This window comes from Lissotriton vulgaris, chromosome 8, assembly GCF_964263255.1.
Source record: "Lissotriton vulgaris chromosome 8, aLisVul1.2, whole genome shotgun sequence".
Taxonomy (NCBI): Eukaryota; Metazoa; Chordata; class Amphibia; order Caudata; family Salamandridae; genus Lissotriton; species Lissotriton vulgaris.
In genome coordinates, this window is record NC_141696.1 from 1,386,788,820 (window position 1) to 1,386,803,101 (window position 14,282).

The 14,282-nt window shown below is 43.8% G+C and overlaps 1 protein-coding gene across 3 annotated transcripts in view; it reads left to right on the plus strand.

Moving 5' to 3' along the window:
* The window catches only part of DOP1B (DOP1 leucine zipper like protein B), an 870,802-nt gene that overhangs the window by 440,226 nt on the left and 416,294 nt on the right, over nt 1-14,282 (plus strand). For all 3 annotated transcript variants that reach the window (XM_086935393.1, XM_086935394.1, XM_086935395.1), the window contains exon 12: nt 6,285-6,393. In XM_086935393.1, coding sequence (XP_086791519.1) covers nt 6,285-6,393 — 109 coding nt within the window. The remainder of the gene's footprint in view (nt 1-6,284; nt 6,394-14,282) is intronic.

A 14,282-nucleotide genomic window follows, 5' to 3' on the forward strand; every position in this document is an offset into this window, starting at 1 on the left:
GATGGATTTGGGCCAGTACTTTTGACTGGGGGAATGTGTGACATTGATCCACATTCGGTCCATCACTTGTTGTTTTTGCAATTGCCGCCCTAAGTGCGCTGGGGATGCCCAGGCGTGGGTCCCAGGCACTCCACACCACTGGAGTCAAGCTAGCCGGGCTGATGAGAGGTGTTACCTCGAAACCGGTCCGGTCCTCGGATGCTTGATTCCGTTCTGGGAAGGACATGGCTTTTGTAGTTCGGACTGGACTGTTCCCATGGGGCAACAGGGTCAGAGCTGATTTGCATATCGCCATTGTCTAACCCAGGGTGGTGTGGAGTGCAAAAAAACGATGGATTTGGGCCCAGATCTTTTGACTGGGGGAATGTGTGACATTGATCCACATTCGGTCCATCACTTGTTGTTTTTGCAATTGCCGCCCTAAGTGCGCTGGGAATGCCCAGACGTGGGTCCCAGGCACTCCACACCACTGGAGTCAAGCTGGCCGGGCTGATGAGAGGTGTTACCTCGAAACCGGTCCGGTCCTCGGATGCTTGATTCCGTTCTGGGAAGGACATGGCTTTTGTAGTTCGGACTGGACTGTTTCCATGGGGCAACAGGGTCAGAGCTGATTTGCATATCGCCATTGTCTAACCCAGGGTGGTGTGGAGTGCAAAAAAACGATGGATTTGGGCCCAGATCTTTTGACTGGGGGAATGTGTGACATTGATCCGCATTCGGTCCATCACTTGTTGTTTTTGCAATTGCCGCCCTAAGTGCGCTGGGGATGCCCAGACGTGGGTCCCAGGCACTCCACACCACTGGAGTCAAGCTAGCCGGGCTGATGAGAGGTGTTACCTCGAAACCGGTCCGGTCCTCGGATGCTTGATTCCGTTCTGGGAAGGACATGGCTTTTGTAGTTCGGACTGGACTGTTCCCATGGGGCAACAGGGTCAGAGCTGATTTGCATATCGCCATTGTCTAACCCAGGGTGGTGTGGAGTGCAAAAAAACGATGGATTTGGGGCCAGATCTTTTGACTGGGGGAATGTGTGACAATGATCCACATTCGGTCCATCACTTGTTGTTTTTGAAAGTAAACAAAGACATCTGGTGGGAGGAGATCTTCATGCTGCAGCGCAAAAGGCTGATCGGATGATCTATGAAGTGGCCTGAAAGTAAACAAAGCCATCTTGTGGGAGGAGATCTACAAGCGGCAGAGCAAAAGTCTGGAAGGGGGCAATGTAGCCAAGTTGGTCTTCAAAGAGGGAAAGACTCTTAAGATAGGACCCCTCCCCCCCTGTGATTGAATTAGCAGAGGGGCTGGAAGGGGAGTTTTAGGGAAAGTTAGCCACAGCTGTAGGTTGGGTTAGCCAGACCTTAAGCTCCAGAAGAGATTTTCTACATTTTGGTTTTTAAAGAGCTGTTCTTTCTGGGACTTCGGGGTAGGTGGTCATTATTGGGATTGGAAACAGGCACCCAATTGAGCAGGGGTGCCCCCTGCTTGCCAGCCCAGATACCTAGATAGATATTGGAGAGCTGCCCACCAACTCAGATCTCTACCTGAAGAAACATGATGAAGGACTGTCCTTCTAGAACCCCTGACCTGCACCAAGAGAACTGCACACTGAATGACTGCAGATGCTGCACACTTTGGAACTATAGCAAAAGAAGAACTGTGCCTTGCATTAAAAGTTTAAGGAGTAGACTCCCTAAAAGCAGCAGGTTAAAAGAGCTTCACCTGCATCATCTCCACCAAGAAGAAACCAGCTGACGACCTTCAACTGGACTTTAAAGGATTTGGCCGGGTGCATTGTGGAAACTGTAGTCCCAACTCTCCAAGGAACAACTCAGAGCTCCTGGAAGCTTGGTTGGTGTTGTGGACCCATCAAGAACCCAAAGGACCTTTTGGAGGCATTTCCAGATGTTTGAGATCATTTGGAGCGTTTTGACCAAAAGCTCCATAAGTTGACGGTGACATCGAACCGCGACCAGGCCTGAAATTCAGGTTTGCCCTGCTGACGTTTTGAAGATATCGTCGTCTACGAGACTTCCAGGAATCGACCGGGGCATCCCGCTGAAGCAAGCCGCCGTTGTCAAACCCAAACTCGGCCTGCCGATGAGACCCTTTCGATGTTGAAAGAAAAAGCTTTAAAAAAGTGACTATGTCAGAATTTAAAAACTTGACTGGGCCATTCCGCTCATTGTATCCGACCCGTGCTCCATCGTGGTCAGCCTGAAACTCTGACTTTGTCCTGGTCTAGCGCAACCAGTTGTCCCAAGTTGGTGCTTTTGAATTTTAAGCACTAGAAAGTGTTTTTTCTTAAAAAATTCATATCTCCGGTTCCCTACATTGGATGTTTGTTGTTTTGGTGTCATTATAATCATAAAAATATTTCCTATTGTTATCAATTGGTTGTGGACTTTTATTAGGTGTTGTGTCTTATTTATTCAATGTATTGGTGTTTTTAAATGCTTTACACACCTGTCTGCCAAGTTAAGCCTGCAGCTACCAAGCTTATATTGTGATTGTTGCCTTATTACCAGTGGTTGGCACCTACCTACACCTAATAAACTTTTACCAACATTTGGGCTACATCATCTAATGGGGAATGGCAGCTCTGTTATTTGCACAAGCTGGTCCATATAGTCCACCTATGTGAAACCTATGAATCAGGAATTATGATAGATTATTTTCACGCAAAAAAATCCTTAATGCTACTGGGCTGAGCATGCTTACCAAACTCAACAGAGGTCCACTTTCATGACTGCATGTGTCACATCGGCAATTGGATACTAGATTGCTTAAAGCTTAATTCATCGAAAACTGAAGTGCTACTTTTCGGCAATAATCCATAAATTTTGGACAGCCAACTGGTGTCCCTCCCAACTCGACCCCTTCCCAATTCCAAAAAATGAAAGCAAAAAATCTAGGAATTTAGGGCCAGATGTAGGTAATTCATATTTACCGACTCTTAAATACCGAATTTTACCGATTCGGTATTTAAGAGTCGGTAAATGTGAAGGGGGAGATGTAGGTTTTACAGATTCTGTAAATACCGAATCGTTAAGATTCGGTATTTACCGATTCTGTAAATACCGATTCGGTAATGCCCATTGATTCCTATGGGCATTGAAGCCCATAGGAATCAATGGGCATTACCGAATCGGTATTTACCGATTCGGTAAATACCGATTCCAGCAAGGGTGCAGTGGGTGTCACTTTGACACCTTCTAGCACCCCAAATACAGGCATGTGTGCCATGTGGCACACAGACATGCCCTAAGGGCATGTCTGTCTGTCACATGGCATAGGTGTGCATGCACACATGTGCATGCACACCAGGATTCGGTATTTTACCACCCAATTGGATTGGGTGGTAAAATACCGAATCTGTAAGGCCTTTGGGACTCAGAAGAGTCCCACCTACATCTGGGTTTTGCCGAATCGGTAAAATTACTGATTCGGTATTTTACAGAATCGGTAAATTTACTGATTCGGTAAATTTACCGAATCTGTAAAATTAAGGGCCCTACATCCCAAAAACCCATTTACCGGTCGGTAATGGCCGAAATCGGCCGTTACCGGCCGGTAAATGGCCACCTACATCTGGCCCTTAGTTCGACACCAAATTCTTGTTTGAAGGACAGATCAATCATATTACCTCCTCATGCTTTTTCATCCTTAGAGTTTTGAGGGAGCTACTCTCCTTCATCTGCTCGGACTTGCAAAAAACAGTAGTCACTGTACTTATATCCTCTAAACTTGACTACTACAACACTGTTCACCAGCACACAAAAGCACTGCTTCAACAAGCTCCAGATATCACAAAATACTGCAGCTCGACTACTCCTGGGTATTGCGAGAAACAAATCAGCTTCTCAAGCACTAGTGCAACTGCAGTGGTTGCCAATTGAGAAACACATTCAATTTAAGGCCCTGCATGGCCTTGGCCAGAGCAGTTATCACAATAATTTAAGCATTACATTCCTGCAAGATCTCTTAGATTAGCGGTCAGCAGTAACCTTATCGTTCCTAGATCGAAAAAAGTGAGATGGGGTGGCAGGCTCTGGAACTCCATGCAATTAACATTGAAGAAGGAATCCAATCTGTTAAGATTAAGAAAAGGCCTGAAAACCTGGCTATTCAAACATTGAGCTTCAATTGTGTGTATGCAGTCTTTTTTCAGAAGGTACCCCTTAGACACCTCAGGTTATATATCGGGCTTTAAAAATCCTCATTTCATTTCATGAGCAACCGCACACCTAACAAACTACAACAGGGAATCTGAAGGGACTTACCTCTACAGATTGACATATGATATCACTCTTTCTGGGTATACGAGTTCTTCTTGGATTGGTTGTACCATTGTTCAACTAAGTTAACACTGTTAAGGGAGACAGGGACAGACAGCTAGGTGGGGGCGGGGACGAATGGACATGACATACAGATTTCAAAGTTAGAGATGCTATCTGTGAGAAGGTTGAAGGAAGCTCATTTGGTAACCACATGTTAGAGACATAACACAGGAAAGTGGACAGAATTGCCCTACATAATGTACAACACTGGAGGAAAATGAAGTGATGGTACAGAGTAGAATAGAGGGTGCTGTTTGGGATAAAGGAGTCCAAAACACTGCTAGACTACTAGTTGCTAAGGGGTGAACAAATGGGGTGCATATTTCCTCACTCTCTAGACTTAAGGAGGCTAAACAGCTATGCTAAAAGACACAGATTGCATGCTTACATTAAAATACGTTGGGTCGGATTGGCATTCATTCAAGGAAAATACTTTATTGAGCTAGAAGAGTCGACATCCTGAACAAATGGTGAAGCCAAATGTATTTGGCTGCCTATTCAGCATATCCAAAAGGGGGAGGTTCCAAGTGTTGTCTTTCATGCTCCGAAGAGTTGAATTAGATGAGAGCTGGCTCTACATTATGGTTTATGACCTGCTCAAGAGTTGGAGGAAAAGTAAGTCTATATATATCCATCTAACATAGACAATAAAGATCTCCTCCAAGCTGTGACAAATTATGCCGTGCTATACATCAGTGTCTCTATGATATGGGCAAGGAACATGAACAATGTCCTTGAGGCACTATTGATAGAAGTCGCCTAAAGTGATATCGCAACAGGACACAATTGGAGGTCATGCCACTCCATGTAGCTTGAGACATTTGATAGACTGCATCACTTTCTGGTCACTAGAAAAGATCAATATAACCATACAGATGTACATTATCTGGCTAGGTTTTTATCTGCCCATAGATGTAGCCCTACTGTTGACCTAGGTGTTTGCATGCTAGTTCTAAAAGCGCCAACCTGGCGAATGAGTGCAGAAGCCCTGAAAGCCAATATCTTTGCAGGCACAGTCGAAGATACAACCGAAGATACAACCAAACATTTCTTCAAAGTGAAGTGGGGTGTGGCCACCTGAAAAGTAATGTAATGGGAAATCATTAAAGTTGTATATACTATGGCATGTGTAATAAGACAGATGTGTTATCCATCATGTTTGTGACAGAGTAACCCGTCTGCCAAACTCAAACTCAGACCTTAAGTCTTTCTAAGGAAGTATCTAATCTAATAACATCAGAGAGAAGACAACATTGGTTGTGGACAATCATGTGGTATCAGAAAGGTGTAACTGCACAAAGGAAAGATGATATTCTTATTTACTCAAAGCTTTTTAGAGCTTTTTGGGAAAGGGCATTTTGCGCTCTACACAGTGTTTGTCGCGATTAGTGTATGCTAAAATATGACCTTTCTAATTTTTCCACAAAACTACTGCCAAGGCCAGTCCAAATTGTTGAACTAAACCATGTTAAATGAGGCATACTTTATCTAAGAAATCCCATTTATGTTTTGGAAAGGTGAGGGGTCTTCCAGCCACAATATGTATGTGAGAAATAGCGGTCTGCAGTGCATCGCTAACCGTTTTTATAAATTGTGAACTGGGTGTATGTATAGACAAAACTTGTGTTAAAGCTGTTGGCACTTTTTCTGCGTTGATTGTTTGAGTCATTCCTATGTTGTTCTGGTCAGTATTTTGAAAAAGCTCTTTTTTCTGTCTTGGTTTGTTAGGTTTTTTTCTCTAAACTTTCCTGTAAACCTCAACTTCTGGGTGAATGAGGTCTGTTTAATTTAGAAACCGATCTTAATTTAGGGATTCATTCTAATGTTATTAATATACAAACATTGCATACTTTGTAAATGTGAATTAATTAAAGGCCACATGTTCTGTTTGTTTTGAGAAAATATAGTAAACATTATTTGTAAAATGTGTTTTCTTTGAAATTTCAGAGAAAAATTGACAGACACCAGACCGCCATCTGTAAATTATGTCGGTGTGCCACCAACAATTTCTGAACTGTGCACACTCATAGTCTTCCTTCTGGATGTCATTCCCTTGGTAAAACAGTTGTTTTTTTCTGGGCAAACGTTATTGCTTATGAGCATATTTACTACATTTAGTTGATGTGTGTGTATTAAGAATACTTTATTGATGTGAAATACCTTTTGAATACCTTATGAAAAATGTAATTGTTAATGACATTTATTGGTTGACTTGCTTAATCTCTTTATCCAAACGTTGTTGTATTATGTCCTAGCTATGTTATTGCATTAAAAGATGTCCAAACCATCTCAGATCTATTGCATACTAATGAACATATCTTTTAGCTCTGCCTACAGTGGATGCCAAACATTCCGCCCATACCACTGGGCTGCATTGATCTTTTTTCATTTATTTCAGATGAGTACACCTTCACCCCAACTAATTCCTCACTTCACCATCTTACTTCCTACCACTGGAAAGCTATCCCCTTTGGCCAACTACAATCATCCAGCGCTAGCCACTTGTCTCGAACCATGCCTGGTGATTCTAAGCTGAAGTTGTACTTCATGGCATTGATGATGTATCCTCTGAAGTCTTAGATGACATGGCCCCTCTGCAGTCTTTATGCTAAGCTGGCAGACAAGTGCTATCCCTGGTAGCTCAAAGAACGGGGTGGCATCAAATACCTTACCTTCAGAGCGATATATGTAGACCTTATGATTGTAAATCTGGGAGAATACTGCAGATATCTCGTGGGTGTATAACCAATCCTGAAGGAAGAAAAATGAAAGCATACCTTTTTTTTGTAGAATGGCTATAATACATTTCAAAGATCAAATATGTAATTGTCACCAAGTAACAATATCCTGTACTTGTTAGCACTTTAGACATTTTCAGAAAATTTTGAAATAGACAACACCAGTGATAAAATGATTCCTTTTAGTTGGCCAATGACAATGGACTTGCCCTCTTATTTTCATTCACAAAGTAAAAATTCTTTGAATAAATTTAAAATTCTACCTTTTAGTTGAACCCCAAATCTATGCAGTTGTGAAACTAACCAATTTTCAGCTTCCTGTGCTCAATAAGGTACTACTTTTGCTCTTGCCGTCCTGCCATTGAAAACTGCTTAGTTTGATAGTGATGGCTCATTGGCTACTGCATCATTTCTACCCCAGACATGCAGTTAGCACTAGATTTCAGAGAGTCCAGAATCACACAGCCAGGTTTTTTCTCACCTTGAAAATCTGCCACCAAGTAACTCGGGTGCTGAAACCCTTTAATTGGCTCAGAGTAGAGTCAAAGGGCAAATTCAAAATCCAATGTGCAAAGATACTTACTGGAACAAAGATGCATGGTAGGTTTAGAGATTACCTTCAAGTGCCTGAAAGCCAGCACAATAGTCGTAGAGCAATTCTATGCTAGATAAGTTTTGCCTTTTCATCCCGGAGTGTGTGTACAAACTGTTAGCCTCTAGCAACATATGTAATCAGGGCCTTCTTAAGGTGCTTGCCCAACCGAATGCTAATTGGGAACAATTTGAAAATCTTCCTCAGTATCTTCAAGGTATGGCAACATGAAGTTGTGATGGAATTGACTTGGGCGGTCATGCTGAGTTCGCTGTTGATGATGATCTCGAGGTTCTTGGTGTAGATGATAGTTGGGGTTGGCTGTTTGTCCTTGCTCTCTTAGCCACCAGGTGGAGTCCCATGGTGATGTGCTTTTCCGGAAGATCATGATTTCTGTCTTGTCAGTGTTCCCCTTTAGACAGTTGATCTTCATCCAGTGGGTGATTTCAGTCATGCAGGCATTGAACTTGATCCAAGTACTCGACGTCTTGTCCGTGAGGGAGAAAATGGGTTAGTTGTCATCAGCGTATGAGAGGACGTTGATATTGAAAGAGCAGATGCTGCTGGCTAGAGGGATCATTTATATGTTGAAGTGGGTTGGGATCTCTGGAGATGAGGCCTCAGGTGTCCGAGGTGTACTGTGTCAGGCTGATTGACTGGGTCCTTCCAGTTGGGAAGGAGCAGTCCCATTAGGATACTTCTCCTTGGATTCCGATTTCATGTAGGCATTGGATTAGGATTGGGTAGGAGACTGTGTCAAATGCTGTGGAGAGGTTCAGAATGTTGAGGGCAGACAGGTCTCCTCCATCCAGAGTCATGCCTATAGCGGCATTAAGTGCAGTATTCAGTGAGGTGTCTGTTGATCATTTTCTCTAAGTCCCTGGGTGGGAATGGTAGCAGGGAGATTGGTTTGTAGTTGACGAGAGTTGAACGGTCTGCCAAGGGTTTTTTCAACGCAGGAAGTACAGTTGCATGCTTCCAAGCATATGGAAAGTCGCAGAAGAGGGGAAGGCATTCAGAATAGGTGTGAGCATGGTGCTGATGGGTTGTAGTTCTCTGGAGTATGCATGGAGGGGGCAGGGGTCCAACAGGGCTCCTAAGTATGTGGACATCATGGTGGTGGTCATTTCTTCTGGGGTGATGATAGGTCATGTGGTTAGCATTGGCTTTTTGAATAAGATTTGGAGGCATTTGACAAGGTCTTTTTGGTCTGGTTGTGGGTTGAAGTTGCTTTAAATGGCAGTGGTTTTGTTGCTGAAGAATTGAGAAAAATTGTTGCAAAGGCCTTTAAGGAGTGATCTAGTTGGAGGCTGTAGCTGACGAGGTGAAATCTTTCACTATGGCTAAGATTTCTTTGCTTCTGTTGGTGCAGACATCAGTGCAGTTAACCAGAGTGTCGCGTTTGGTGGTCTTGATCATTTGGTTGTAGCGTTTTAGGGCGGATTTTAACATGCTCCTCTCTGCATTGCCCTGGCTCATTCTCTATTTGGGCTCCAGTGGTTTGCAGTGCTGTTTCATCAGTCTGAGTTCCTCTGTGCTGGGTCATTGTGTGTATCTTTAGTGTATGTGGTCCTTTTGATCACTAATTTGGGATGTTTAAGGGTCAAATCCCAGACTCCAGGCACAGAGAATAGAGACAAATACAAAGGTTAACTTTAGGAGTGGTAGAGAGTACTGGTCTTGCATGGCTCTGACCCTTGTAGCAGTTGTTTGTGAAAAAATTGAGTTCCTCTGTGTACCTGCTGATCTGGGGTCTGTATCTTGTATTGCTGTGTTTGAAAGGGGCCAGTAGGTCGGCATAGAAGATGGGGAGGCAGTTGCTATGTTCGGGTTGGTGGGTGTTGAAAGCGGTGTTCCATTCCTTGTTGGTGATGGTGTTTCAGTTTTAGAGGGCTTGTACAGTGATGGTGCGTGTGCATTGGACCGCAATGGGTATTCTGAATTTGACGAGGGCATGGTCTGTCCTGGGGACCAGTGTGGCTTGACGACTCCGATGTTGTCAAAGATAGTGAAAATGTGTTCCAGGAGGTGCCCAGCAATGTGGATAAGTCCCTTTACTCAGGTGAGGGCCTGGCTTACATGGTCTTTGATGAGTGCTTTTGAGTTGGGAACGGCATCGGTCTTCCAGCTGGAAGTTCAGGTCTCTGAGTAGGATATAATTGCTAGCTGTAAGAAAGGGTGGTGTAGTAAAGCTTGTGATGGTGTTGGTGAAGTTGGTGCGCTGTCCCGGTGGTCTATGGTTAAGAGTGCCGCTTAAAGTGAAGTTGGCTGTGACGTGGAGCTTAACCTTCAGGAGTTCCATGTTGGAGTGCCTTGAGTTGTGGTTCAGCTGATTGTGTTCATGAGGATGATGGCAATTCTGCCTCTAGGCATGTGACATCTGTCTTGCTTGGCAGTCTTGTTGCTGGAGGGATGGCTGTGGAGATCTCAGGCGCCAATGCATGGTTCAACCAGGTTTCCATTATGAAAAGTAGGTCCAGGACATTGGCGTGCAGGAGGTCCCAGAACTCTGTTGGCATCTTTAGTGAGTGAGCGTGCATGCAAGTGTGGAGTGTTATGTGGGTAGTTGCAGGACTTTGTGAGTATGTGGGGGATCTGGGTGTTGTTGGTGCACAGGTGAAGGTTAAGCTGTGAATAATCGAGGTTCTCAGCTTTTCCACTTCAGAAGTGGTGACAATGAAAATCAGGTGTCAGGTGTCCTATCCTTCAGCCTAGGGGCACTGCAAGAAGCATACGGAGGAGTAGACTACTGGTTAGTAGAAACGTTCAGTTTCTCATCCTAAGACAACATTCATAAACTCTATCTGTCTTATAAAAACAAGTTCCATAGAAATAATGAGAGAAGGCGAAGTGTTAGATCATGATCTCAGGGATAATTGTACTGTCTGCTCTCAACATTGGTCTGTAGTCTATCCATGGTCAGTGTTAATGTGATCTACCTCATTTGGGGGCAGATGTATCAAGATACCATTTTGCACTTCTCAAATAGCGATTGTTAAGGAATCGCTATTTGAGAAGTGCAAAATGGTATGTATGTAGAATTTCGCTATTTATTAGCGATTCCTTAGAATTCCTTAATTGCGATTAGCAAATTGCTAATCGCAATTAAGGAATAATTTCCCATTCATTTCTATGGGCCAGGAGGCCCATAGGAATGAATGTAAAATTATACTCAATTTGCGATTAGCAATTAGCTAATCGCAAATTGAGAATAATTTCAAGGGTGCAAGGGTGTCTAAAGGACACCCTGCTGCACCCCTGAATTTGATATGTGTACGCATATGGCGCACATACATGCCCTAAGGGCATGTATGAGCGTCATATGGCACCTTTAGAATTTAAAAAAAGTGCTTTTTGAAAAGAATTCGCAAGTTACCACCAACTACAAGTTGATGGTAATTTGCGAATTCTTAGTCAAAAATCGCAACACTGAAATGCTTAATACATTTCAAATGAGTTATCGCAATTTGCGATTCCTTAACAGCCTCGCAATATTAAGGAATCGCTAAATTTGCGATTCATTAATATTGCGAGGCTTTTTGCTTGATACATTCCAAAACCTGTTTTTTTTGTCGCAAACGCTGCTATTTTCCGAATCGCAGCGTTTGCGACAAAAAAAACGGATGATACATCTGCCCCTAACTCTCTTCATCTGAAGCCTTTGATACTTGACTGAACAAAACTCGAGTGCTCTGGCAGTGTTTCCTCAAACTTCCATGTGATGACCAGGAAACTGTGGAGCACTCTGTATCATTTTTCTACTTAGTGCATCAGATAATTTTTCTTCGTAGGGCTTCACAGTTTTATCTATAGTTCAGATGTGGGTACTGCCAACTTCCACAGGTCAACCCCTCCTCCTTGTATTCATCTTCACCTGTATCAATATCATCACCCAGATGCAGGTCTACTGTGAACAGGTCTATACTTGCTCTTGCAACATCAGTATCAAACTTGCTTCTTACTTCCCCTTTCTGGCACCTTGTCCCAGCTACCCTATTGTTTTCAGGAACTGTGACATCATGTTTGTTTCATTAGCCCCTGACTCCTGTTGGTAAGAGCAAGGAAGTAGTAAGGCCAGTTGTTTCCATGAGAGGGGTCCAAGGTTATCTCAGCAGAAACTGCTCATGCATCTAGCCCAAAGATATAGTTATATCGACCCTTTGGAAATAGAAGCATACTTTAGCATTTTCATTCAAGCACATTTCATTGTGTCCTTCACAGAAAAACTGAAAACATACCAGAACAGGCCTCAGTGTTGGCCAGTTTACAAGCATCTCGTCTCAAGCCTCCACCAGCGTCTCCTTTCACTCCTTGTCAATTCTCCATGTCATCCTTGACGTTCCCCACTGGGGAAACAGAGACTCAAGAGAGATTTTAGCATCTTTGACTCTTAATGTAAGGTGTTGGTCATCCTTCTTTTAAAGCTCTATTTTTATATTCTTCCAATGGATACAGAAGCATTACAATTGCATAGCTTAGTGCATACAAGAGGACCAATTTGTGCTGTTTGCAGAGAGAACATAAAAATTGAAGTGTCATCGATAGCCTGGAAATTCCATACTTAGCTGCGCTCTTTTTTAAATAAACAAAAAAAAACATATCTTTTATTGGTTTTACCGAAGAGAACAGGCATCACAGAATAAATTAATCACAGGTAGTTGCATAACCAATGCAGTGAAAAGGTAAGGAATAGTAACAGCACGCAGTGAGATGAAAATATGTACAGTCATAATACCCAGGGGAAGAAACTCCAGTAGGCTCCAGACCCCAACAAACACACAAATGTGATCTGAACATGTCAGATGCAGTGAGTAGGCATAACAGTTATTAGACAACGGTACAGTGAGAAAGAGAAAACCATTAAGGAATCTAATTTCTGTAAACCTTCTCTTTCGTCTTAAAACTGAAGTGTACCGAAATACATTTGGCCTTATGTTTCTAATCGCAAATCTTATTTCACCATCCACTCAACTCTGCTCAGTAGTGAAAAATGGGGGATGCAACATTTTGACTTTAGTTTAATGTATTTCTGGTTCCTTTCTGTCTAGCATTCAAAGTATAACTCTGACAACAGCCTTTTAAAGTAAAGATATCCAAGGCATATTTCAAACATAAACCCACACCGGCCACGTTATAGTGGTGGAGAGCTGTCAAAACCAAGAGAAGAGGGTCCACAAGGATAAGCCACATTCTTTCCAGTACAAAGGACCTCCAACTCCTAGAGAGAGTATGAGAACTTCTGTTACAGGTCATGAGTAAATGGAGATGCCAGGTGAGAGAAGCAAGAGAATGAGAGGGAAACACTGTGGCCAAGTCAACATGACATGCCATCACCTGCAACTAAGTATAACTGTATCCACAATTATATCAGCCAGTAATTCCTATCACTTAAAACCCTAATACAGACTCTTGAGATGGTGGGCCCCAGGAAGATACTTGATGTGGTCCAGGACTGGTATGACTAGTCAGGAAATGTTAATGATGACAAGAAACAGGAAGGATAAGAGTACAGAAGATAACCCTCAAGGACGCCAGGGAAAAAGCTGAAATGAAGGGAGATCCCAGTGAATGTATCGTAGTCAGTAAAGACACCCACCGACATGAAACGTTTCAAGGCAGAGAACAAGAGACTAGTCTGACTAAAGTACTGTCAGTCCTGATGTTGAGTTGGATGCAGTCTCGCACAATCGAGAGAATAAACAGGCCACCATGTGGTGAACAGTGTTGGCTATCTTGTTATGAGAAAATCACTGCTGTCTCTGGATGCAGCACAGCTACATTCAAAACTGGTTGCCATTGCTGCCATTAACATAGCCCCTGCAATCCACAGCTGTGTATCCCGATGTGGTCGTGGGGTGTCCGCTGGTAAATCAGGCAAAGAGGCCGGAGATAGTGTGCTATAGTTAAGGTAGTTTATTCGCAGTACAACAGTCATGCAAGAGGTGAATACAGGGGACTCCTGATGTTCGGATCCGGCGTCTCTGGGGTGTAGCTCCCTTCGGGTGGTCCTTGCCATGTAGTTGGTCGTCGTAGGGCGTGGAGACACCTCGGAGGGCAAGAAGAGAGAAAGGGACCGTTAGTCCGAACCGCGAGTAGGCAAGTATGCCACTACCAACACCGGGAGGTGAAAGGGCGGAGCGGAAGCTTGGTGAGGGAAGGAGGGAACGGGGAAGAGGGACGATAGGCAAGGACAAAGATAGTGAATCAGCAAGGGTGTTCAGGACGTGATGGGGGATCGGGGCCGTGCACGGTGATAATGCTTTACAATATGTTACAGTGTTTACTCTAAGTGATTAGTGCCTACAAGGATAGAGATTATTTACACTATGTACAGAGAGCACCTAGCGCGCTCCAGGGGCGGTTAAAGGTACTCACGCGGTCTGCCGTAGCTCTCCAGGTGAGCTACGGCCGCTCTTCAGCTTCCTCCTTAAGGGTTCCACCACTCCTCTGACCACTCGTCTGCTTCGGTTGGCTCCTCTCCTCTGTCTCCAGCTCCAGCCTGAGTATCCTGCCACGATTCTCCGACCCTGCTTCCACTGTTCGGGTTGCTTTTCAGCGGTTCCGACGCTATCTCAGAGGCGGGACATCCGGGTTCACGGCGTAGTGCTTCCGGTG